Genomic DNA, 27,351 nt, shown 5'->3' on the forward strand with positions numbered 1-27,351 from the left:
CTGTTTCGGGAACTACATATGAGCTTACTGATTAAAAATATCCTAAATGGAATAAGATTCATTCGATATTTTGGCTAAATGGTACTAATTCGTAATTTTTTTAAATATGCAAATGGGATTAAGTCGTTAATATCTTTTTATTATAAAAGATGGTCAAATATAAAAACAATAATGATTATTTTTTATGAGATAAGATTTAGGCGCAGTAATATTGCTTTCGTAAAAATATCATGTTGTATATTTATTAGTAGTACTTGACGTGTTATATCTTGAGCCTATTTTGTTTATTGTCGTTCTCTGAATGAAGCTTATGATTTTTTTTCTCGCCCCTTGGCAAGGTAATGGACGAAATAAACCACCAACGGAATGTATAATAAAACTCATTAGTTCGGAATATCAATAAACACCCGGCGATTTTATCGATACTTTTTTACGACGTACGTGTCGGATCATAGAAATGGAAATGTGCGATCGAGATTTATGCCACGACCGCGTGAAACATCATTCGCTGCTTCCTGTGTATATTATCGCAACAGCGGTCTGATTAACGGTTACACGTATACAGAAATGTGGTATTCACGGCGAGCGACCCGTTGTCCCACTATCTTTTTCTGCTTTTTGTCCAGTTTTTAAAAACTTTTCTTTTTGTGATTTTTTTCGTATTCCGGAAAGAACAAAAGATTCGGAAGGAATAATAAAAATTCGAAAAGAACAATAAAGCATTATATAGTTTCGATTCGAGCTATCAATATTGGTTATTTATTGAATGCACTACTAATATTGCACGCTTATAATAATCCCAAAATACATATTTTAGATTTTGATTTTCTTATTTTGCATTTTATTAGTTATTTATCTTGTTTTATCATTTTGAGCATATCGAAAATTCTGATAGAAAGAGAAACGAGTATAAATCAATTTTTTTAATTCTGAAATTTTGAAATTCTATTGTTTTAAATAAGTATTATTGAAAAAAAGAATTTCTTAACGCTAAAATTTAGCAGAAATATGCAACGTGAATAAAACTTCCAATGCTGCAGATACGAAAAAAAATCATCGCGTATTCAGTTTCATAAAAGTATCATTTTCGGATGTCCGCAGCATCAAATCACATGTTGCGCCGAGATCATATCACACGTCGCTTTTCTTACTACGCTCCGACATCTCGGCGAGATTCAAATTGAGAACCGCTGTTCGAGAAATCGACGCCATATTGCGCTGTGGTCGAAGTCGAAGCCTCGAAGTCGAAGCTCCGGGCTCCGGCGCCATTCGAGCAGACGTCGCAGACGAAGTGAGAGAGTGAGACGTGAGATGTGAGATTGACGAAACAGGAAAACGAGACATCACCGCCGCCGGCCGCGTTTTCTCGCGTATTTGACAAGCTTGCGTGGCACGGTCGTACTCGAAGTGATTCCGGGATGTGCCGCGCATTACAATCGATAAGATACACGAGCTTTCAGCTGTCATCCGCCGCCGGCCCGACACTGCGGACATAAATATAACCTAACCCTAACCTCGCGACGCCACTCTTCCACGCTTCCACCTGCTTTCCGTGAGTACCCTAGAAGTCCTAAATCCTAGCCTCAATTCGCACCTAACCTGCGCTCGACTATATGACTGATTCCGCAGACTCGTGCTTAGGCACGACGTAAGGTGCTCGTGAAGGTGCACGTTATACAAATCTAGTAATTTCTTTATTGCTTATGTCATATATGTGTGTGTGTATATATATATGTGTGCTAATTATTATTCCCGGGTCCTTTTAATTGACCGACACGAACATTAATTATCTTTTTCATCCCTTTCTCGTTATGGGCATTAAAATATTTATTGCGGTACGTGACTGTCGCTGGCGTTGCTGCGCATGCAGTGCGACTTGCTCCTCCATTTGTGCAAACATCGGAGAACGTTGCGATCGCATTTTGCGCGGCGCGTCGCCTGTCACGTCGACGCTAAATTCGATTAGCGAATCCTTTTTACGTTTTCTCTCATGTCGTAGTCGCGATACAATCGCGTTTGGCAACGAGCAGTGTTGTTTTGGTCGGGAACGTTCCTGTCATTTTTTATATACATACATATCTACGATGTAGATTGCGTAGATCGTATTCTTAGCTGTAGTCCGTCGTCACTTCTCAAGTTTCACGCTGACTCACCTTAGGGTGTATTAATGAGAGACAAATAATGCGCGGAAAAATATATTGAGAAAGATGTAAAAGAATCGGCTTGTTCTCTAGGTAAAAGTGTTGCCTTTTGTAACATTTCCTTTATTTTTAATGTTAGAGTCTTGTCAGTCTTGAGTTTTGTGGCTAGATTATAAAAAACTTGAAGTGAAACACTTGTGAAATTGTCATTGGGGTTAACACTAATCTCTATTATTTTAACTTTGTCTCTAACTATCTTACACAGCTTGTTTCTTTAACTTTCGTTTTATTACAAGCATGCGATTTCAAGGGTAAGGAAGTTTTCTCGTTCATAAAGATGTTGACTGTTTGTAGATGTTAGATATTAGGTGCTGTGTAATTTTTGTTTGCTTTTTATCAGCACATTTTAGCTGTGATCATATATTTAAGAAAGTGCACTAGGATTAAACTCTTGTCGCAATTTGTTTAGGATATATAATACTTTATGAGTGTCCTTTGATCAACCGGTTGAGATGGAAGACGAAGAGTGCTTTCAGCCAATCTTGAGCTCTCAGGAGGAAGACAATTTTCAGCAGTTAAACACCGTGTCGGTCGCGTCGATTCCACTTTTGCTTGGAGTAGGTATATCTCGCTTGCTGTGTTGTATCTTTAGGCTTTTTAGTATAATTACAGGTCGGGCTGGATATATTGGTGCAACTTTTGTATCGTAGGTCTCTTTAGGGATCTGCGGGATTGTGTTTGTGTCTATTTGGCCGGAAGAACAGAGCAAATGTGACACGTATTTTATATACTTGTATCTACACTGTGCCTATTGGCTAACAGTCATGGCGATAGACCACGTTGTCAAGGCGAGGCACCATAACTTGCGTATTAATGGGTACCTAGATTTCTATCAGTCAACATATCAACTTATAAGGACGCCCCTTTTCATCACGTCGTTGTGGAACACATGCTACTTGTTGCTAGCTGTGATTCTACATCACACGCATAAAGTCGACTACGAACGGTATTGCAGGACGTCAGAGTGGTTCACGCCGCTCAACTATATTTTTCTTCTAACTACTTTGGAGCTCGTAATAATCGTACCAGCTTACATTAATTATATCAGTAAGTATCTTACAAAAGGAGAATATTTAAAGAGAATTAATTAGAGATAGTGATAAAAAAAAGGGTTTTTCTGGAAAAAAATAGTTTTCTTCTATGTATACATGGGCTCTTATATAATGTTAAAGACATACAAAAATTTATACAAAGTGAAATATAAAAGACTTATGTAAAATATTATGTATTATATAGAAAAAGTTATGAGATTCAATCGATTACGTCCACCGCCCGACGTCACTCGCGACGAATGGCTGTCGCCCTTTACACAGGATTCCTATTCCGGAATGGGGGAAATCGGGTATCGTCAAAGGGGGAGGAATTTGGAGGAACTGCTGGAAAAGCAGGCAGACTTGATAAGATATCTGAGGGATCACAATGTAAAGCTAAGTCATAGAATAATGCTATTAGCGTCTCAACGCAGAGCAACAGAGCCATAAAATCGTGATTACATATCTGTTCTTACAAAACGATCAAAGTTGCTCATTATTTATAATCGTGACGTTATATCGGAGGATCAGGATTTTTAATTTTCAAATGTGATAATATGATGTGTCTTTTGACGAAATTAAATTCGATATATAGATGTATAATAAATGTATCATACGTTTTGAAAAATCATACTATTACTGCTTAAGTTTGTTAAAAAATACTTCTATATTGTACATTTTAGTCATGTTTAGTGTTTAGTCATAAGTTCTTTCTGTTTCACATCTTTGAGGCATATTTATTGCGCAAGGTGTTATTACTTTTATATATCTTCACATATACACTTTTTAAACTTATTATATTCATAGACGTATCATTGTAAATAATAGATTTGAATTAAACAAATAGCACTGTTTAATATTTACTGTATAATCTATAATGCATTATACCAAATAATATGTTGGTCGATAATATATCAAGAATATTTTTTTTTTAAATATGGTAACGTTAATTAATGTATCAACGATAAAATTTTGCATATTTGAGGAAAAGATCGAAAGGTGGTACTGTGAAAAAAATGCAACTATACGTTCATTGTCAACTCAATAAAATATATGTATATTTTTTCCAGTAGCAACCATCATTTTACATACATTATTATTTCGCATACATGAGGCTATATAAATAATTAGTCAAGCAGCGGTTCCTCTTAATAAAACTCAACAGCGTGTCGTCGTATCTCACACGTTACGATATTACATCAAAAATTTACATATAAATCTCGATTACGTTAACATTAACTCGGCGTGATATAATATTACATTGCATTTTTTTCTTGGATCTCAAAAAGCAGCCGTCTTTCATTGCAGCGGTAGAAAGCAAAACCGATAAAATATATACTCGCTACACCGAGCCACGTTTTTCTCGCTCGCAATATTTACTCGCGCGTAAATCAGAATAGCGTCTTTTCTCAGCGTTTCGTTACAAACTTGATAAATGTACGTATATATCATATACAGCCGTCTCTATAACATGCAGTCGTACGAATAATAGTATAAGTAAAAACTACGTATGGTGATAATTGTAGGTTTATTACGTATCTGTAGTTTTTCTTAAACATAATAGTAACGTCTGTAGGAATCTCGCAGCAAAAATAATGCAGATTTTTCGTTTCGCATTCGTTCCTCGCGCTATTCCGCAGTCTTCCCGAGTATGTTGGAGAAATTATTGCCTCGCAGTATCACTTTCAGTCGCGAAATTTCCTTTAAAGCATCTTACGTTTCTGAGCAGCTAAAATCATTCCTGTCTATTCCTTACGTATTCTAGGACTGTCTTCTTCATTTACACAATGCGCCAGCCGAGGATACAGCGATCAAGATATCTTTTTTGAAGCTCCTTTGTCGCGTCTGTTTTCAAGAATCTAGAGTTACTAAAGAAATAAATTATCCACATATATTATCTAATTCCTATAAATAGCATGTTTTCTATCTTTTCAAACACATCACGAAAATTTAAAGTTTCATGAAGATTTATTTGCTTATCTTCCTATATAATCGTACTTGAAAAAACGCAATGTGAATAATCGTCATCTAACTTGGTATACGAGAGAACGATTGGCAATTCAGTTCGAATTGACGATTTATCTTATGACGTCTTACGAATTAAACGAGGAAAAGATGTCCTGATTGCTTGACTGGCGTGGGCTGGCACAATGTGCAATAATAGACACATCTTTACACTAGAGCTATATTATTTAACACAGGTCTACTTATGTGTCTCTTTAAGTATGTATATAAGTCTATAAATGCCTAATAATACCTATGTCATCTGGAGGCGGGTCTGACGCAGCACATGTAGAAAATTAGTAAAGTGTCGTCGAGATTTATCACCTCATATTTTATACTAACTCCCTAATGTTAAGAGTAAAATGACGAAATTAAGTAGCGTCTTTTCCTTTGGTTCCAGCGATTCCTCTCGAGCTTCGTGAACTATCGAAATCCGATCGTGCCGATAATCGTCATTAGTTAATCTCGAGCTAACGTTTTATGTCCCTTTCTTCTTATAGGTTTAATTGCAATTTAATTATAAAATAAAAATTGGCGCGTCAGTGTTCAATTCATACATATTTTTTACAAATAATTTTTTTATTAGTCCAACGTCGATGTTGTTAATATTTCTGTCAGCAACATTAACTATTGCCATTGAAACGAAAAATTTTGTTAACTGAATATCATTTAAAAAAAAAAGATATCGTGACTTTTACACATTTAAGTTACAACGTTAGTTTCGTAATTCCGCCTACGTAATCGTGGCCGGGACTGCGACACAGAAAGAGATACAGAAAGTCGCTAATCAGGATTAATTGATGACAATCGATCGGTGCGATCGGGCCTCGTTATGCATGTGTAATGGAAAGAAACCTATTTACAAAAGAGCCGCGTCCTCCGTCAGACCCGGCAGATCCGCCTTTTATCGTACATGTATATTTACGATATTACAAAACTAGCTTACACTTATATGGAACACTCAACTCTACAACACTATATAAAACGTAGAAGCTTGTACACCCCGTTGTGTCTCGAGAGTATAGGCTACGTGTGTTCGTGTACGACACCATATCCACTCCAGCACCTGCGTTTCCTCCGCGAAACGACGGCGCGATTGTCTCTCGCCGCCGTTGTCGGATCCCGTGATTACGTCAGAAACTCTTTCTCTCTCTCTCTCTCTCTCTCTCTCTCTCTCTCTCTCTCTCTCTCTCTCTCTTTCTCTCGGCCCACTCGCAACCTCTTTTTTCATTTTTTATTTCTTTTATTAAGACTTCACTGCAAAATTTGTACTACGCTTAGGCCAGCCGTTGCTGCTGAGCTAGTTCGAACGGGCGGGAGTTCCCTGTTCCACGCGTTGTGAACAATACGCAACCGCGGCTTTCGCGCACGTTCCCCATAAAAGTGTTCCTCATTATTGTCGTGTCTAGTAGGTTTTTTTTTATTCAGACTTTGTTGCAAACAAGGGTTAAATAAGGACGATCCCTGTCGCGGGAGGCTGATTACGGTTAACCTTCGCGAATGTCGATTCTGCCAATTAGGCTTGCTTTAATTCGATCTCGCTTAATTGGATGATGTACAGTCGGTACAGAAAGGCTTCGCTTGGAATTTACATGTGTTACGTATTACGTTGGTGGTATTTATGCGCTCGATGGCGCGTCTCGAATTTTTCAAACGGTACAGATATACTTCGTTCGATCGCAAATAAAATTACGAGAAGTTACATACTTATAATATAACAATACATATCGCAATAATAAATGCGCGTTTATTATATATATAAAAATCTTGTAAAATAAGTTTTATATATTAGATTTTTAATTTATTTGAATTTCCATAAACATGTAAGATTAATGATCTTTTTTTTTCCAATTGCCAAACAATATGAAATTCAAACTTTCAAAAATTCCTCGTACATCATTCAAGATTATCTCCAATTTGGTTTCAGTCTTTATTTCAATTAAACTAAAGCGGCATAATCGAGTTAATTCGAAGCGGAAATGAAAAAGCGCGGAGACTACGTAATACAAAAAAGAGAAAAGAAGAAGAAAGATAGCAAGAGAAGTCCTCTCGAGTCCATATCTCCTTTCCCCTGCAATTAACGCTCGGATGCACCCGCATTACTTCCCCACAAACGTTTATTCCTTGTGTATCTGAATATATTTTAGGGCGCATCCAAGGGTTAACAGTCCGAACGTCCAGCGATGTCCGCGCGTTATCCGCGTCTCGTTAGCGAATCGCGACGGACGACGATGGCCCGTCCGGATGGGGTTTCGCGGTCGAGGTGGACGAGGGGGAAACGCGGTGAGGCGGTGGTGGTCGGTCGTACGGCGGTCGTCGACGCGGTGGTCCCGTCGGTCCCGACCCTCGGTGTCACCCTCGTCCCGGCGTCGGTGATAAAGTCGTAAAATCACGCGTGCGCGCCGCCAATCACCGTCGCGTTCCCGGTCGCCGTCGTCGTCGTCGTCGTCGTCGTCGCCGATAGCTGCTCCTCCGCCTCCATCATCTTCAGCTTGCGCACTACCTGCGCGTGCTCTTCCAGCAGCCTGGCGAACTCGCCTCGCCTGGTCTCGGCCTCCACTTGAATCTGCTTGATCCTCTCCCGCGGCCCGCCAGGGCTGTCCAGCGGCGTCTGCGACGCCGAGTTCTGCGAGCTGCTCTCGCGCGACAGCCCGTCCAGGTCGGAGCCGTCGCTGAGAATCGAGTGCGAGTCCACGTCGTCCACGATGAGGCTGCAGGTAGGAGCGCAATGTAATATAACATGGACTTCTTAATGGAGCGGAAATGAATAAATAAACTGCGAAAAGAATAGTCATGTCTAACGAAATCAAGAAGGTGCTGACTACTCGTGGAAAAACAAGATGACGGAGCAATTGAGTCATTTGAGTCATGTGTTTTTTTACGTCGGTGACATCGCGATTTGTCGCGTCGTCGATATAGTGTATCTATAGAAGCTAGAATAACAATCATCGCCAATTATTTCCATCTATGCCTGCATTCGCCTTTTTCCTCCCGTTTTCAATGTATTATAGGATGACGTTGATCGTTTTCCGCGTCCAATTTATTTTCGTGTTTATTTATTCTATTTTTTCGCGGGGGCTGACGTGTCTCCCGAGGGCTCGTTTTACAGGCGCAATGCCGCCCGCGCACGGAAATCCATATCCTATCTGCTATCGACGTCAAAGGAAAATCCGATGCGCGCCGTGTATATAGGTACTTGATACACGACGTACTCGATGATAATAATACTGATCATTATCGCGCGTGGTATCATTATATTCGCGGCAATCGGAAACCTTCGTATCGCTTTTCGAAAAACGCAAGGTGATTTCTGAGAATTATTTTACATAATACGTTGGACTACTGATTGCGAGATTTCGTGCTTTGCAAGTCTTTGTCTCATCGAGCCGGAACGATTTCGAAGGCATCGCGTGTGAACAAATCGTAGAAATTATTCGCGCGTATTTCCTCAAAATTTTCTACGTCACCCGGGAATTTTCGATGAATGTGGAGAAAGTACGGGGGACCGTTGCACTGCGAGATCAACGCGACGGGGGGATGACTTCTTCTGCCTCTTATCGCGTCCTTCGCGAGGTTCGTACTCGCGAAAACTGCCGCGAGTATCGATCCGAGAGCCGAGTGTGTGTCCCGAGTCTCGTTTACAGGCCCCGGTATCTTGTTGCACCCACCCACACACACACACACACACACACATTTCATCGCTTCAACGTTACACATATAGCTAGGCCGCGGTACAATCGAATCTAGAATTATCCCTCTCCAACACGTCTCGCGTTTTAGGGCGTTGTTTACGCTCGGGATTTACGAGCTTCCTTTGCCGGACCGCTGATATCACCGGCGGAAAAAGACGGATGTGTTATCGCAACGCACATCATGAAGCGCAAATAGAAAATACAGTGCCTGCGAAACTCGCATCGACTTCGCGTTGGGACGCGCGGCTGAACCCTTGCGGTTGATTATACTTGGAAACTTTGCTCATTTCGCCGATGCTTATTAGCGACGGGATTATCGATGGGGCGAAGATCCGGTAGGTATAGGGATCGAGTTAACTTTTGAGAGAATCGAGGTGTTTAATACGTGTAACGAGATGGAATGTATTAAGAAATAGGGAAACACTTTTTGCCCGAAATAGAGTTAAAAGTTTAATCGCAATTGTGCGATCGCTGAAATAGAAATGAACGAGCCGGAACATTATTCTAGTTTGAGCGTTAATTAAAGTTCCGTTTATCGGAGCGAACTTGTACCGACTATTTCGGTGTTGAAAACTTAAAACATCAAATCATTGCGTTATTAAATTTAAAATTTAATACGACGATAGTAAATCTAATAATAGAATACATATATGAGACTAAGAAAATATCACAATATCTCTTGAGTACTGAAATCAATTTACTTTGACCCGGAGATATTTGTCCAATCGGGATACAAATTCAATTGTATTCTCTCAAGAGATCACGAAAAGAGAAACATGAGCATTGTGATCTTTGCGTTCCGAGTTCCGATGGTTACCTATTTTTCTCGCTACGACGGCTATTCACCCGGGACGAATGGCGAAATCAATTTCGCGCGGGTTGAGGATAACGCGGACGGAAGACGAGATATATATTCGCCTCGTCAGCGCGAATGCCTGCCACCCGCGCCGCGGTAATCACAAACCATTTTCATGGCACGTTGCCGCGCCAGCGGAACGGGGTCGAAGGAACGTCGAAAGGGCAGAGGGCGACGATCGAAGCGGAGATTAATCGGGGATGGCCGTGGCGGCGGCGGCGCGAGATTTCGCGAATTTCGCAATCCGACTGTAGCGCGACCCTCGTAGGTCACCGTACGTAAAGCTGCATCCATGAAAACGTATTGTATTTCCTGATGCAACGTTTAGCTTCGATTGATGGAACGGAATGGTCTTCTTTGTCCAAAAAAAAAATCCATTCAATGTTTGACATTTTTATATCTTTCACTATATTTTTATATTGTTGCTGTTTTTTTGCAATTTCCTTTGCCTTGCAGCTAAAATTAGTCATTTCGTATTTTAATAACATGAATTTTATCCTCCCTGATATAGCTCTCTGATATTAAAAAAACTGATAATTACAATTTAAATACTTTACATTAATATATATCGTATCATTATTGCATTCTCTGTATTTTTTTATAAATTATTACTTTAGTATATGAGAAAGTAATACTTCTGATTTTTTTTAATGAAAATAACGATGATACCTGTAATTACTGTCCCAATATCGCTGCGTCAGACATGACGTACTCGTTCAGAATATGCCGATCTAAGGAAGGCAAAAGCATTCATGACGTCCGGTGCACTATCGACGTTCGCCTAGAGAGGCTCTGCGGCATCGCGGCCGCAACGATTGTCGCTTGCGTCAAGCGTTACGTCACTAGTGTACCGGCACAGCCGCGTGTTGCCGCGGAAAAGTATTGATTTTTCGGAAATCGCAAAATATATGTGCAATCGTACAAGATAGGGATCATTTAATCGTCAAAATATGAATTTTAGAGCTCTCGCTGAGTCTCTATTGAATGTAGAACTGCAACATATCCTATCAAATATACTTTTCCCTTAACTTTCGAAGATATGAAATCCTTATATGCATAAGAGAAACTTCGATCTTAAACGCGACTTGCCTGATAAATCTAGATCACAGAATCGAAAATAGTCACGTTTAACATTAAACGCGCGAACGATTGAGTTTAAAGATTTGTCTCGCATTCCTCTCTCGAGACGAACGGCTCAGATATTATTCGAGGGATTACGCCGGATGAGAAGGACGCGTGAACGGCGCTTGATTGCGCTCGAGTAAACGTGCAAATGCGATTCCAATGATCACGGGAATCGGGAATGCGATCCAATTATCTTTTTTTTGCGATGGATTCGATAATAGGTTCGTATTGTTTAACTGTCCGATGAATGCGTCCCATGTGTCTCCGAGAGTGCCCTCAGAACTTCTCTCTCGGCCATAATCTCCTAACGGCATCTTAAACGTGACGTCAGGGACTCAACGGCTTAGCGAGGATCGTCTGAGCATGAATGGACGACGGCGGTGTCTAACCGGGAAACGAAACCGACCGCATTTCGGGCGAAATTTAGTGCGGAACTTTCCAATCTCCGGTTCGGCCGAACTTCGCGAGAGCTACCGAAGTATATCGATTGCCGGATTCACGAGGGAGTTAAAAGCGCTATTACGTACGCCGAAAATATTTCCGCATCCCGCGGCCACTGGGGAGTATTTCGTTTACGACCGGAAGTACATGCCGGCGCGATTACATGTGGCGGTTTTGTGTTAAATGTTTGGAAGATTGAACGCCATGGGCTGCTTAAATTTATTACGATAATCTCTTTGTCCTTGTGAATATACATTAGCTATCGTATAGAGATTGTACGGTTATTCTTTTACACGACGTATCTCTCATCTATCTAATATAAAAATGTCAATAAAAATTCGTTATCTTTAAAAATTAAATATCACGATTCCAATATGATGATTAATTAATTCGAAATTATTTTAGTACCAATTATTATTTTTTATATATTTAGCATCAATTATTCTTAATGAGTAAAGTATTTTTCTAAGTTATATAACCATTTATAAAATTACAAATATAAGTTCACGTTTTACGTAACGTAATTATTTCTATTGCTCCTTTTTTAATGGTGGTATCATTTGTATAGAATGTACGAATTGCTCTCTCTTCAATAGATTGCAAAGGGTTCAGGCAGCACATGTAGGAATCATGTAACTTTGTCTCGCAACTAAAGATAAACCCGATACTTCCGCCGCGTTTCTTCATTAAGCGTCTGCCTATGACGCGGCAATACTACTTTCTCGTTACATTACTTATGAGCGAACTATCGGATCGAACGACGTCAACTCGCGGTATGCGCGCAAGAACGATCGATGCCGCGCTATAAGCGCAATAAAAATAAAGCAACGCCGCTAAGAATAAGATCGCGCACAGTTCTCCGCCACTCGCTGGTTACCGGGCAATTTTTTCTTCCATTCACTGCCAGTCGGCCGTGCGCTATCGCGAAATAGCTCGAAATTACGCGACTCTCGAGCCGTCGCGCGTCGCTCTTATCGTGTCGCTCCGCGAGAAGACGCGATCGATACTTGTACTCTAAATCCGTGCCCGCTATTCTGATCACGAATCTCATGACCTGTTCTAATGTCGAATTTTATTCGTGGAAATATCATACCCGAATCGCAGACACAGACGAGAGAATCGAACAATTATATTTGGCGGTAATTGCACGACGAAAATAGGCTGATTAGCGCGAAACGCGTCACGGAACCGAAATGTGTTATTTGTTCATGAGGGTGTTTACGAAATCTCGAGTGGTGTCTATCGAGATACTGCCTTTCCTAAAGATTCCTTACATGAGTATATACATGTATCAAATTATTTAAAATTGAGCAACCAGAAATTGATGAATCTGAAATTAATCGACCGAGCTTTTCTCGTTCAAGATTCGTAAAATAAATTGCATTCATTTTCGTTAACTTATTTACGGAAATGCCTCTCCCCTTAATTAATTTTACAATGTCGATATTCTGAAGTAATACCGATGTTGTGATATCGACCTGTGGCATGTATCTTGTGAAATATTAATTCGATACCGGCTAAATATAAAAGTAATGATATTCTATAAAATTTTAGCGTTTCTATTTGTGTGGCGAGGCAGATCGTATCGATGTACCGTCAAAATGCCCTATCGTCCTATTTGCTGACGCCCATGCCGAGAATTTGCAAATGTCACGGAAAACGTGAGAGTGTAATTTATCGTTGTAGAAACATTTCTCCGTTTAATTAGTAAATTCAATCAGTTTCAACACAAAGTCAATATTCTGATATACAATGCAGGTGTTATCGGCGAAAGTCTCGATTTACATTATATACAACTGCATCCACAAAAATTCTCGAAACAATTAGATGACTTTTTCTTCATCTTTTTTCTTCAGCGTTCGCGCGCTTGGAAAAACAACTTACGCCTTGGATGAAATCGTTAAAATTAAGTCTTTCGAAATTAAACAAAAGAAGAAGTCATTCTTTGATGCGTACTTCGATATTAAATCTCTTTAAGATGATTTAAATTAAAAGTAACTAATTTTTTTTCGATCGGAAGTTTTTTTATGTGTGTGTTTTTTAGGAAACTCACAGCATGACAAAATAAATTAATTTTTGCTATATTATATTATTTAAATATATGTATAAAAAAATAAGTATTGTCATAGATTGATTAAAGAAAATTTGACTGCCAAAAAAACTCTTTATAGAAGCTCTCATTAAGAAGTTATACCATAGTTCGTGAGAGATGTAAATTAATATAACAGGTGTAGATTAATATATAACAGACGGCTAACTAATTCCTCGTTCCTGCATCTCGCGTAATAATGAATTTCTAAAGGTCGCGCGGAAAACATATACACCCACGAAAATCCTTGAAATAACCGGCTTCCTGCGGCGAAATCGTCAATGTATATGTGAATGTACCTATATGTATGTGTGTGTGCGCCCTTTTTTCGAGCGCAGTCGGGCGAGACTTTGCGTAAAACGAGAAAAGTGAAAACATGAAAAAACAAGATAAATCATCAACGCGTAAACATAGAATAAAAGGTAAAGCGATTAAAATTATTATTTTACTATATTCGGAATAAAATTAGCAAGTGAACAAAATAATCGCTTTTCGCAAATAAACGATAGAATTGTATACATTTAGGAAAATTATATAAATCTCTATAATGAAACATAAAAAATATTGCGATAAAAATTGAATACTTTGAGAATATTGAACTTTGACGTAATTTTGAATTATATAAAAAATTATATAAAAATTAGAAATTCAGCTCACCTGAAAGCACCGTGGATTTCCCTGCCCGATGCCATCGTCACTGCGATATCAGGTAACGATCCTGTGAAAAAATGAAGAGGCATTAGTCTTCACATAAGCATTCTTGAGAAAAGATGTCGCAGGTTTTTCCGCATATCGAGAGTCTCCGTCACGGCGTCGTTACATCCGTTCTCATTTCTTTCCTTAAACAAGGCGACTTCTCTTACACTCATACAAATTGCTTTAACGTGAACGAGGACGATGCTCTTCATCTTCCGCGAAATTTCTCATGCGAAACGAGACTGCTCGTCGGCAAAGAAAACAACACGACCGTTATTCTCGAATGCGAAACGAATCCGCAACGATATCGTCTTCGTCTTTTAATTGCGAGCACCACAAAATCGAAAGTCTATAATTAGGCGCAAACTTAAAGGCGCATTACAAAGAGAAACGTAACGAGAAAATATGGAGTAAGAGACGAGCAAAAGTCGAAAAGAATTCATTTCCATTAAATAAATGATATTTAATTATTTAGTAAATAACTTTGTAATATTTTTCAAAAATTTCCTCAACGTTTCACCGGGAAACGTTCGTTAATGCCCGACGTTTAAACGTAACTGCAAAATTTATCTCCGTGCTCCAATTATGACAATGCGCGCATCTGTTAACCCAGAGGTAACGTTACACATTTCCAGCCGCGGATGACGTGTCAGTACTTAAGGCTTAACGACGCGCGAAACTCGCTCTGTAATTCGCTCGTCGGAGACAACGTCGTCGCAATTCGGGCTCGGACAATGAAGCCGTTCTCCTCCTCCGGGATTGGTATAATACCGCGCTATACCTCATCGGCGACGTCACGCGTCTCTGAGAAAGACTATCGTGCACGAGATATACCCCCCATTTATCCAGGAGACAACGAGGCGTGTGTCCGCGATACGTTTCGCATCCGAGGGCTCTAAATTCTGAACGAGATCGCTTGTCCGTCTGATGAAAAACGACCCGATCGGAGTGACAACGAGGCTTTATTCCAAATACCTACCTACGTGATTATGATCTCTTATGTAATCGCGCGTTAAGAATTACAGCATCGAGAACTGCGGGGCAGACGTTTTTTGACAGAAGTTGCACAAAAATTGAAGAGTCTGATTTATTCACCAACTATTCTAAATTCATATCTAAAAAAAAGAGCGGAAATCAAAATCACTCAGATCGGCATAATCTCTGAGCTTCTTTTCGTGATTCATAATCTGCAGTTTCTGAAAATGCGAAATTAAGACGGCTTGGATATAAGTTCTCGAATTCTTCAGCTGTATAGAGAAATGCTACCATCTAAATATACGACATCGCGATTACTCTTGGCGAACTTTTTTACTTTATAATAACGTTCTATAAAACTTGATGTAATAGTCTAAAATTAGTTCGCCGGTCTCGCGGCAGGTCGATATCGAGCGTGCTATTAGACAGATAGGCACTGTCTTAAATTTGGCACAGCAAATGGACAACGCCGGTCGGGCCACATTGATATTTTACAATACTAAACGTAGAAACGACGGGTTTTCGGGATTTCTGGGGGAAAAAACCATGTCCAGCGAACGAGCGGTCAGTCTATAAATTGTTGATTGTCCTGCTCGAATGTCGGGAGCGATGTCTCGATCGTGATAGATCGATTTTCTCCGCCCGGCATGCAGCGTGCATCCGTCGGCCGACACTGACATACCGTCTTCTTTCATCTTTTATGGGACGCGCCCGCACGCGCTCGATTTTTCTATGCAAATTGCAGCCCCTCTCTCTCTCTATTTAATGAAGATCGATTGACCGTCGCGCGTAATATCGAGCCATTTACGACAAGAATTCCTCGAGAGGAAGCTGTTCTCGTCTCTGATCATTCCTTTCAGCCCTTGAGCATTCCCCCATTTAAATCAGTTTGTCAACCTTGACGAGATATCGACTAGGAATTTGAGGGAAATATGAGCGAATATATTAATCTTTAACTAGAAATAATTTGTCTATGAAGAGCGTGGGAGATATAAATCATTATGCATTATGTTAATATCACAAGTAGGATATGTATTTATTTTGCTAATCTAATTTTTACACAAATCTAATTTCTCACAGCTTTCAACTTTATTCTTAAAACGTCATTTTCCATATTATATATACAAATATGCTTTATAATATCTTTTATAAAAATTGTGAGAAACGCTACAAACTACAAACTTTCAATTTATTTCAAATATTATTTTTCTATAGAAGCTTTTATCATTTATTACTTTAGAATGTAAATTTCAAAACAAGCATCAATATTTAATTTCCTTTAAAATGACGTATTAATTCGAGAATTGTTAACATCTAGTAATGGAAGTTCGAGGGAACAAAGAGAAAGGGAGAGTTTTGACCTTTCCGATAGCCAGGAGTGGCAATCATATGCATTAATTGATATAGCGGAAACGCGGTCGGATTACATGAGGGCACAGCATCGCGGTGCAATGTAAAGGTCATCATTGTACAGGTTCTTCCATAAATCGCGCGTTATACTTTTTTCCCAGCAAATTTTTTGCTGAATTTTGAGTTAACGAAAAAATTTACACGGTTCTCATTACTTAATTTTTATTTGCACGTAATTATTATCTCGATAATTGAATTGAAAATTAAATTTCTGCTAAAATTTTCTTATACGATTAATTGTAAAAAGTACTTTTACTTCCGGGTATTACATAATTTTAGATTATGCTTAAATTTATGTTTATAGATTTTTATTTTAAGAAGATGTTAATTCAAAATGTTAACCGAGAAATACGTATAATATAGATGAAGTTCATCACTTGTGACATATGAAATATCTATTACGTTCTACGTACAACAGTACGTGCGACATATGCATACAAATATTATAATTAATATCGATTTCCGTATTACTCCGTCATACAGATATATCAAATTCTCGTGGATTGTCATGAATAATTCTTACATGACATCCGTGCTCTGCAATGTCGAGTTACGCGCGAATCAGAAATGCGAATTAACATTATAAATTGTAGATTGAAAATGCAAAACCCACATAAGCGCCATATGCCATTGAATAAATTAAAAATAAATTTTATTAAAGAATAATTTAATAATGAAAAATTATACATACGTTATGTTTTGCGTTTCTCATAAAGTCATAAACGTCGCACGGTACAACGGTATATTTTAGAGATTAATTAGAATCGCAAAATTCAAGGAAATAAATTTTGTTTCAAATAAACATTGAATATATATTCGTGCATGCGATAATAGTCTATTCATCGTGATTAATTCAATGCGCGAGAAGTACAGAATATTCAGCGCATCATGTTAATTTTTACAATATACGCAATATACGTTGAATATTTCGTAGCGGCGATAAATTCGTTGGTACGCAGCGTTTTTTTTTTTGCGCGCGCGCAACCCTCGTGACGTTTAATATGAACAATACCGGCGCGGCGGATTGTTGTGTACACGCAGACACTTTGCTATCACTCGCGCGGCGAGAGCCGAGCAGGTAGGCAGCGACGCGAGCCGCACCGTCTATATGGTCGCGTTATTATTCTTCAAAACGCGACTATTTACAATTATCAACCTACATGATTAATTGACTCCCACGATTCATAAACGTGCTGAAGTAACGACTACTTATTAAAGCCGATATACCGCACGGCTTGTTCTTTTGAAGTCGCGATACCGAGGCACGATAATAGGGGATGAGAAACATGAAATTAAGATCCTCCGCCTTTCAAGATGCGTTCAAGATGCGCTGATTCGCGAGATATCATGGGTGTCGAGCGAAGCGTATCTTTCTCGCTTTATCGTAACGTAATAAAATGCGAGGAACTGTCACGCAAACTGTCGCGAGATTATCGTGTTCTGTTAGTTAGTATAATACATGTATGTAACTAACTGAGTGTTTTCGCGAATGAATTATTCGTGATTGTCATCAAGATGTAGTAAATAAGGACCAGCGGTCAACCAGCGGTTAACCAACGGACAACTAACAGAGAATCAAGAGAAGAAAAGGAAGCCCTGAGAGACCGTCGGACGTGACGACGAAACACAACCTGGAGTACCTGGAGTACCTGGAGCACCTGGAGTAGGTATGTATAAATAATATAATATCTTATTTTATTCATTACTTTTTCCCGTGATATTAATTATTTATCTCTACGACACTTTTATATGTATATATTTTAAATTAGCGATAATTGTGTAAATATTACAATAAGTATGATATCTTATAGAGCTCATAAAGATCTCTATGATATCTCAGAGTTCCGCTCCGTTGGGATAGTAATTCGTCATTTCACAAGAGCACTTACAATTAAAATAGAATTGTAATAAAATAGAATGCATGATCGTGTGCGTCAAGCCAGGCTCCGGATATGTTAGTTTATCTAGTATATCTTTAATTAGGCGTATCTGACTCAATCTCGAAACCTTGACATCGCAGGCCATCACTTACGTTGCTTCATTAATGCAATGCTTAATTAAAACGTCACGTGCGACGATCTTTCGTTGCAACATCTCAATAAGCGGAAACTCCCCGTCGAATGTAAATATGACAATTTTATCTGTCTCAAAACTTCTCTCCCTCGATTTTTATTATTATTTCTAGGCGTAAAATGCATGTTATTTACACAAAGCATACAAATATGCAGTAAACTCTACAATATTTAATTTCATATTTAAACTGCTTTAAACTACGCAAATTTTTGGCGTTATTCTGGCATAATATTTTTGTGCACCAAATACAGATAAAAGATTGGAAAAAATATCGATAAAAACATTTTAAAAGCATACAGCGCAAATTTTTTTAAAAATATATTTTAATATTTATAAAAACATTTTAGGATATATGAAAATGTTCTTACCGTAAAAGTATGAAATGTAATATCAAAAATTAATAGTTTTTAAACCAATTAATTTTAAACATGAGATATTAATATTATTTACACAAATCTCTTTTAGCAAAATATTTTGTCGTAAAATGTATGATTTCTGTTATTATATTGCTATGAGAAGGTCAAAAAAATATAATTGGTTAGAAAATATTAAACAAATTTTATTACCAATAAATGATTTCTGTTTTTGATATTGCATACGACATTTCAAAGAGACAGTAAGCAAATACTTTAACAGTAATGTGATCATGAGAAATTTTGGTAAGAGTCGTTCGGTCACGATTTCTTCTGACTCAACTGAAATGAATAACGTTCATCTATTGTTTTAACCGCGATTGCCAATATGCACTGAGAGCCTTGCACAACGAATTCACATTGCCACACAGCGACAGAATTGGCACACGTCGAGAGTACGAGAAAAAAATCTACATCCTTCAATCGCGAAAAATATGCCAATCCAATTATATTTTATTACTGAATATGTGGTCAGATATATCACGTTCCAAAATATATATTGGTAAATTTAATCTGTAAAAAAAATATTACTTTATTTGAGATCACCAATAATCTCTTAATGCGATTAATAGTCAAATAATTGTCAAATCATATATTTGATTTATATCAGTTAATCGAATTTGTCTTTTAATGTGTCGATTGCAATTAATCGACAGCGATGCACATGTTTTTGAACATATATAAGAAAAATAAAAGCGAAGCGTAATGAATGGAGACAAATGTGCTCTCTAAATATATCGGCAAAATCGATTGACTGAAATGGCAAAAGACTATTTTTCAAACTTAACTATGAGTTTCTAAGATCAGAGTTTGATAGAGTCAAATGCCAGAATCAAATGGAAAGATGAAAATTATCGATAAAACAATCACGACGCGAGATCTTTTTAGAAATGTTAATCGATAATTTCGATCTTCTCATAGCTACTTAATAACAGAAATTACACATTACAATGAAATAACATAATTTCTTCCAGAAAAATTTATTGCACGTAATAAATTAATAAAATTTGAAGTTTATTTTTTAAATTCATTAGATGAGAGATATATTGCCGCTATTAATCTCTGATACTACTTTTTACTTTTATTTGTGATGCATATGTACCCTAATTGCAAATGAGACGGGCAATAAAGGAAAGCGGAAACAAAACGACGAACGAAATTGTAGTAAATTACATTACAGCGCGATTGTCGGGACCTCTTAGGTCCAGTTGCAACGTATCTGTCCGAAATTGTTTAATGGGGTTTAAATATACGATGCGTTATGCGGCTGCATGGCGAACGCGGATTCAATTCGGCGCGGTGAGCGGTCGTATCAGTCGAAATTCGAGCGAAACTTAAATTTAAGCATCTTAGGTCCTGGTGCAACGCGACAGCCGGCTGATTTCTCGGCCTCGCGACGCCAATGTAAATTTAACGTCGTTCACGCCGGATCTCGCGGGAAGATCGACAGGCTCATTTCGCCACTGACACTCTCGTCCGGCACGCGGAAAGCATAATTTGCGTTTATGGGTGAACAGGTGTTGTATCTAGGAAGAGAATAGGGTAGAAGGAAAAGTAGAATGAGAGAGCGAGAGGGAGGTGGAAAGATCAATTTATTATTATCCTGAGACAAACCCCAAGATAATCCCAAACCTATTTAGAGGAAAAGGGAGACAGGTCTTTGGTGTCAAGGAGAGAAAATCATTTATCGGGGGGAGTTAATTGACAAAGCAAAGAAAGAAAATAGATATGCTTAAACCAACAGAACTCAATCTTCCTTTAGATACTTATATAATAAGAAAATATATTTATTGCCAGGTATATTTATCATGTATCTATATTACGCTGACGTATAATATAACAAGTGGAAGGAGAGAGAACGGACATGGATATGTAATTCAAGTAGAGACAGACCGGTTGCGGTCAGACATTTTTTCGTGCCGGACGCGTCGTTACCGTTTCTACTGCGATTCTATTACGTTGTCTTGGTGCATAATCATATACGCGATTTTTATCCATTCCATTTTTAAATTAATCAACAAAATTATCCATGCATGATGAATAAAAATATAAAAAGAATTAAAAATATAAAAAGAAATAGAAAATAAGAAATAGATGACATATATGAATTATAAGAGAATTCCAAAAAACCTGAGTGAATAGAGAATTACATATTAAATGACGTGCGACACGTGCATTATATTGCCGTTCGTTTGTAAATATTTTACGAACTTATAAAAATATATTTTCCAGAAAAATCGTGGTTTAAACGAAGGTGGCATTTATTATTCGACATAATCGAGTAAGCGCGCGGCGGGTTTTCCTGTAATAGAATATTTTTATCTCGCCTGTCGCATTTCGACCGGTCGGATATTCCAGGAAACAGCGAATGCGAATACCCGGTCGCGAAGGAAAATTTCCGATTCATCCGTCCCGACTTAAGCTCTCGAAATCAATTATTCATTACGCTCAATGGAGCAGTTGAAGCAAATTTTGCTCCAGCTCCACGGCCGCCTTACGTCAAACGAAACTAATAAGCCAGTCTGCGAGTGATCAAATTTAAGGTAAAACTTAAATTTGAACGAGATCGATCGCCGGGATCGTATAGCTGTGGGCTTTGAATTTCATTTGAGATACGACCGAAATACACTCTTGGGAGTATCATTTCTCATCGTTAATGGGATAGCGACGATTAGGTTCTTCTCGCTTCGTTACGGAACATTTCAATCCCTTTCGACCGCAATGGGCTATGTGAGATATCAGTAGCTTCACATTTAAACGATAAAAAATTGCAGTATGTATGTATATAAAGATAAGCTTCTTTTATAGCAACAATTCTTAGGCATTCTTGTTTTATCATTTTTATTATTTAGTTTCTATATATGTATAATATTATTTATATATATTATTCAACATTCATTTTTAATTGATTTAGCTAATTATGCTTACAGTTAATGAAGATAATAAATGAATCTCAGTTTCATTATACGAAATCTTGTTTTATTATACGAAAACGAAAACATTGAAAATGTAAAAAAAGGCAACGTGTAATAATTTATTTCTCCTGAAATTAACTTATAAAATATATTAATGCCATATAATTTATTGCGTTACGAAAATTATTATTGTGTTGATCTAATTTCCTCGAGCGATGATCCCCATCTCGCACGAAATTAAATCCGATTCATCGAATTATCTAGATATTCTAGGTAAAAGATTTAACAGATGTTAATTTCGACCGTCGCTCGAAATTACAAAATTATCCGGACATCATGTCGCATCTTTTCGATTCCATTTCCCCACATTCGACCAGACGACTAAGCAGCTAATTTCGCTCGAATTCGATTAACGTGACGGATTAAGTCCCGATTCCAGGATTAACGGACGTTAACCCGCGCATCGTCCCGTACATAAGAGAAACGATCTCTCTCGCGACCGACCCGGCCATCGTCATCGTCACGTCGGGCTGGCTCTATTAAGGGTGGGTAAGGGGTAACTAAGGGAGTTTCTCCGGAGGCCGATCGATTGCACGTAAAAGTGCCTTCGTATTTCGAAGGGACATAAATACATTACATATATATATATATATATATATATATATATATATATATATGTACACACACACACACACACACACACACATATTCTCTCTCTCTCTCTCTCTCTTGCTTCTCTTACCTCTCACCATCTGTACTCCAATACTCCCGGAGTCGTCTCGCGAGAAATGCTTTTCTATGATCGCCGCCGTTTTTTCTCTCCTCCTCTACGGCGACGTCGGCCCAGCGGAATTGCGTGCGGAAACTATAGCTCTCTTCCTCTCCCTCCCACGCCGTTAACCACCGACGCACCTGAGAGACTTCGAGAGCAAGGCAAGCCGAGAACACGATCCTCGCTCGTCGAGCGTCCCGCGCGAACTGATCGGCGCGGGCATCGACGCTCGCGCGCCTCCGCTTCGACGTCGACTGCAGGCAGCCTCGCGGGGCGGCCGCCGCGGATGGAAGGGGTTGCAGCCACCGTATTTTATCGGGTTCGTTTCCTCGCCTGCACGCAAAACGAACGTCGGCGATCTTGTGCTAATTAATTAATTTTCATCAACGCATTGAATTTACTTAGAACTCGAGACGAACGCGACTTCTGGCAACAGGCAACATAAATCTCGATGTTTCACCGGGATGATGACGGTAATCGATGTTTGCCGAAGCAGCTATTATCTCGCGCATCGTTAATCATCGATGAAACCGTTGCTTATCGTGATAACGATTTGTCGATCGAAGATAGATAATGCAGAAGAGCGAAGTGCATTATTGCAACAAACGCGGGATGCGTGCGCGATTCCTCGGCAACTCGTTACCATCCTCAACATCCTTAAGTCTCTCCTTCGTTGGCGGATGCCGCATTGTATTCCACATGCGGGCCACATGTTTCTCGCGTGCTGTGGCCACACGTCGGGCCAAAATATATCGTGCGAGGCGCGTGCCGGCGAGAGTTCTTTTTCCGATTAAGATCGTTCACATCGCTCGTAAAGTTTCGAATCACATCACGAATAACAAGCGCTTCTTCTAAAAATATTTAACCTGCTCAAATTATGTGTTTCTACTTACTGTGCCTTTTGATATGTAATAATATACTTGGAAATCACACTGAATTGTTGCTTTAGAAAATTTCGATATCAATTTGATTACAAAAGACTGCAGCCTCATATATCACAGTGAGTTGCCGCTGGATTACCATTCAGCTTTATTGAATTAATGTAAAATGCTAAATTTAACATAGGCTCGGCATGAAATAGGTTGAATTTACCCGTTTCCTATGTGCTCAATAAATTATAATCGAACGAAACATCGAAGGTGACATGGTCGTGCTGCATGACGGCCTCGCACGTAATAAACCCTGACATACTTCGTTTGAATATCGGGCTCCAATTTCCGATATATAATTCCGCATGTCCGTCGACGTAGACGTAGAATATTGTACGCGCCGTCATCTGTCGACGTCTTACGTCCCCTTAACTCTTTCAAGGCCCCAAAGATAGTGCGTTCCCCAAAGAACGTTTGATATCGAGGATCTGTATATTCGGAATTAGAATGATATAATATATACGGATCAATGCCCCGCGAACGCCAAATACCGCCAGATATCACTACAAAGTGCTCGTAATAAGATACTTTCGTATCATAATACGACACGTTGATCGACGTGTCAGTCGCGCAAATCTGACATGTGCGAGACCAGATACATTAGTTGTATCATGGGCAATCAATGATCGCTGGCAAACTAACGGTTCCAGTATATTTGTCTTTTCCTCGGCCAAATACACCGGTCGCCAAAGTCACCCATCACTTATACTTTTATTATTCTCTTCGAAAAAGAAAAGAGAGCGAGGGAGATCGTGAAGGGAAATTGAATTTCCTCGAGAACAAGGGACTGTTTCTCACGTAGGGTGCAGGGAAGAAAGGGGCAAGAAAAGTTTTTCGTCGAGAACGCGAGGAATGAGGGTTTGACGTCTGATGCAGAGCGGCTATTACTTGTCGAATCTCGCGGGAGAACGTTTGCAACGCGTTTGTACGAATAACAAATGATACTGACTAACGTTCGTGCTGTCGTCTCAGAACGCGTCATTAACGTGAAAAAAGAAAAATCGCTGGGACCGTCGAGCTCTTAATGAATAAAGACGTAACGTAACGAGCATCATTTCCACCTAAGTTTAAACGAGGATAATTGCTCAATATATCGCTTTCTATAGCCTTCTCATTATTTTACAGATTTAGAAGAAATGAAAATACCAATTAAACGCGATTTTCGTAACAGGATTTTTACATGAAAGATTACGTAGGAAACTGTAAAGGAAATAGTACGCTGCGACCTCTCATTAATTTATTTGCAAAAGGATTACAAACACAAGAAATTTATTAATTGTCATAGTTGTAATATGCGTATTGTGTATCATCGTATTTTATTATTTTAAAATATTTTAAAATCATTGTTCCTCTGCACGGTGAATTTCGCTCGCGCTCGTGAAGTTTCTTCGTCGAATTTATAATCCTTCGTCTGAGATCCGCATCTTGACGTGCCTGGCGTGATAAATTTCGATCAGGACTTATGACACGAGCTTCCTCGCTGACGAAGTTTGCGACCCTTTCGCACGACGCGAGGAGAATGCGATTTATCGTTGAAAAAGAAAATAGCACGAAAGTCACGGGAGGAGGTGAATAATTAAAACAAACTGCGCCCCGCTCTTTTTTCGCTTTGAAATTTACAGTACACACGGTTATTTATTTCAGAATACACGACGCTTCTGTAAATGCGCGCGGATTTATAGGCACGCGCCGGAATAAGTCTGGAAGAATTTGAGATTAAACGGATTACCTTCGTTAGGCATCGTTGTTCTATTTGTAGGATATTGAGAAAAAATGTTGAGGTTTATCTGAGAAGGAAGTTTATAAAAAGACAATATAGTTAAAGACTGCATGATTTATTGTTCCCTAGTCGGAAATACGTGAGAAAATAAGCAAGATACGTAATTTTCTCCGTTTAATTCTCTACGTTTAACGTTAAATCTTCTTTCTCCATCTATGTCATATTGGTATTACCATCTAGACAGAGAGAAAGAGGATCAATTAAACTGTAGTTAAAGTTAATCTATGTTAGTGGCATCGACCCTTAAATAAATAAGGCTTGCAACATCAGCCACATTTAGTACTAAATAATGGGTACATAAATCAGAAACGTTTGTGACGGGCAAATCCATTTTGATCCTTGAGCAATTGCTTCAATGACGTCAATGTGCATGACGTCTATGTATTTCGCAGTAAGTGTAACAAAGTAAGTATATTAACGTGATATATGTACAAAACAATCTGTTAGGGTAGAATCTTGGGAACGAAGAATATTTAACGTGAGAAACACGTATATAAGATTAACGAATGTCGTAAGATTAACGTATTTATTTTCAAGGAACATTATTACGTCTATATAGAAAGAATCTTTGAAAGAATTTTGGTGTAACACTAGTTTTACTCATTGTTCAAAATTTTGATAGTACGTTAAGATATTGTAGAAAATATTCGATAGAACAAATTTTTTGACAAGTTAAGAATTATCGCCATACGCCTCTAAATTAACACGTGCGCATATATATATGCATTACATATGTAAATTTAACCTGACGTATATTCGTGCGTATATATTCATTCTTAACGTTCTCTGATTAATATATGGCCTGATACTACGGTAATTCGTGCGTCATGTGAGAATACCACTGCGGGATGGCGTAATGAATGAACTATAGTGGGTTTCAGGGTCAGTACGGGACGAGAACGAGAAAGAGAGAAAGAGAGAGAGAGATAGATAGATAGATAGACGGTGAGGGAAGACGATGGAAAGCGCGGCGCATGAAGTCCGCGGCTATAAATTATTTCGGTTGCCCGCTAATTCCGTCACGATACAGGATGGTGAATCGCACTGGTGGTCGTCACTCACCACCACGTGCGATGTTAGCGGGCGAATTGCCCGCTGTACTTATGGGGGCCCTCACACGGACGGACGTTATACCGTAAACACATCGGTATGCTCGCGAGCCGCCAGCATGAATATATCACGTTATCAATCAGTCGATTACGATGTTCGCACGATCATGAATATTAACAGTGCTCGATGGCGATCGTGTGAGAGCACCTTAAACTGGCCTAATTCTTGGAGGGGTTTATCTTTACCGCCGCTCGCGCAAGGATCAAAGCGATATTTTCATCTGCAAAAAAAAAGAAACGTTTAGAGTGCCTCTGGTGAAGCGATCGAAAAGAATTCTCGCCGCTTAATAATGAATATCGATTCAAACGAATCAATTTTTGCATCAATAAAATATACGTACATTACATGTATGTGTAAACTGTGTTACATAATGTTTTATTTGAAATCTGGAAACTAGCAACCTGTAATCTGGAACCTATTGCTCTGTATCTTGCTAGTAACATACATTTTTTTTCTTTCCCTTTTTCTCTTTTTTTCTTTACGTGACTAACATAGCGAGAGACTGATCGTGGGATTACTCCATAAATATTGGACCCACGATTTTCCGGGTAATCCGACTATTTAGGGAAGTCAATCAGAAAACGTATTTCCCGGACGTGACGGTTACACGGGGCCGATTTCGCAACCAATTCCTGTAACATCGGATTATACGCGGGGCGAATGCGCGAACTCGATTACGAAATCGATTACCTATTTGCACGGCTTGATTAACTACCGCCATGTGTAAAGCAACGAACTCGGTTATGCGCGCGCCAAATCGGATTTGCACCGCCACGTGCACGCGAATCGCACGATCGCGCGATAACTCCCAGGACAAGATCCTAGGAAGCATGAAATCG

At 38.9% G+C, this 27,351-nt stretch overlaps 2 protein-coding genes across 6 annotated transcripts; one reads left to right on the forward strand and one right to left on the reverse strand.

Moving 5' to 3' along the window:
• The first annotated feature begins 1,252 nt into the window (after positions 1-1,252).
• On the forward strand, positions 1,253-4,297 carry LOC139767841 (transmembrane protein 192). 5 transcript variants are annotated; one of them, XM_071697503.1, is made up of 4 exons: positions 1,253-1,685; positions 2,611-2,758; positions 2,852-3,248; positions 3,438-4,297. In XM_071697503.1, exons 2-4 carry the CDS (start codon positions 2,654-2,656, stop codon positions 3,680-3,682), a joined length of 747 nt encoding a protein of 248 aa, XP_071553604.1. In that variant the 5' UTR covers positions 1,253-1,685; positions 2,611-2,653; the 3' UTR covers positions 3,683-4,297. The 5 variants fall into 5 exon arrangements, with proteins under 5 accessions (XP_071553604.1, XP_071553603.1, XP_071553605.1 ...); XM_071697502.1 differs by having other exon boundaries at positions 1,253-1,665; XM_071697504.1 differs by having other exon boundaries at positions 1,253-1,552.
• LOC139767842 (uncharacterized) lies at positions 4,262-22,936 on the reverse strand. The gene is made up of 3 exons (XM_071697508.1): positions 22,664-22,936; positions 14,097-14,157; positions 4,262-7,947 (listed from the first exon to the last, which is right to left on the reverse strand). The coding sequence occupies exons 1-3, from the start codon at positions 22,671-22,673 to the stop codon at positions 7,626-7,628; spliced, it is 393 nt and encodes a 130-aa protein (XP_071553609.1). The 5' UTR covers positions 22,674-22,936; the 3' UTR covers positions 4,262-7,625.
• Positions 22,937-27,351: the final 4,415 nt, after the last annotated feature.

The sequence above is a fragment of the Temnothorax nylanderi genome, unplaced genomic scaffold, assembly GCF_030848795.1.
Source record: "Temnothorax nylanderi isolate EJ_2023f unplaced genomic scaffold, tnyl_v1.0 TNYL_tig0012_pilon, whole genome shotgun sequence".
Classification (NCBI taxonomy): domain Eukaryota; kingdom Metazoa; phylum Arthropoda; class Insecta; order Hymenoptera; family Formicidae; genus Temnothorax; species Temnothorax nylanderi.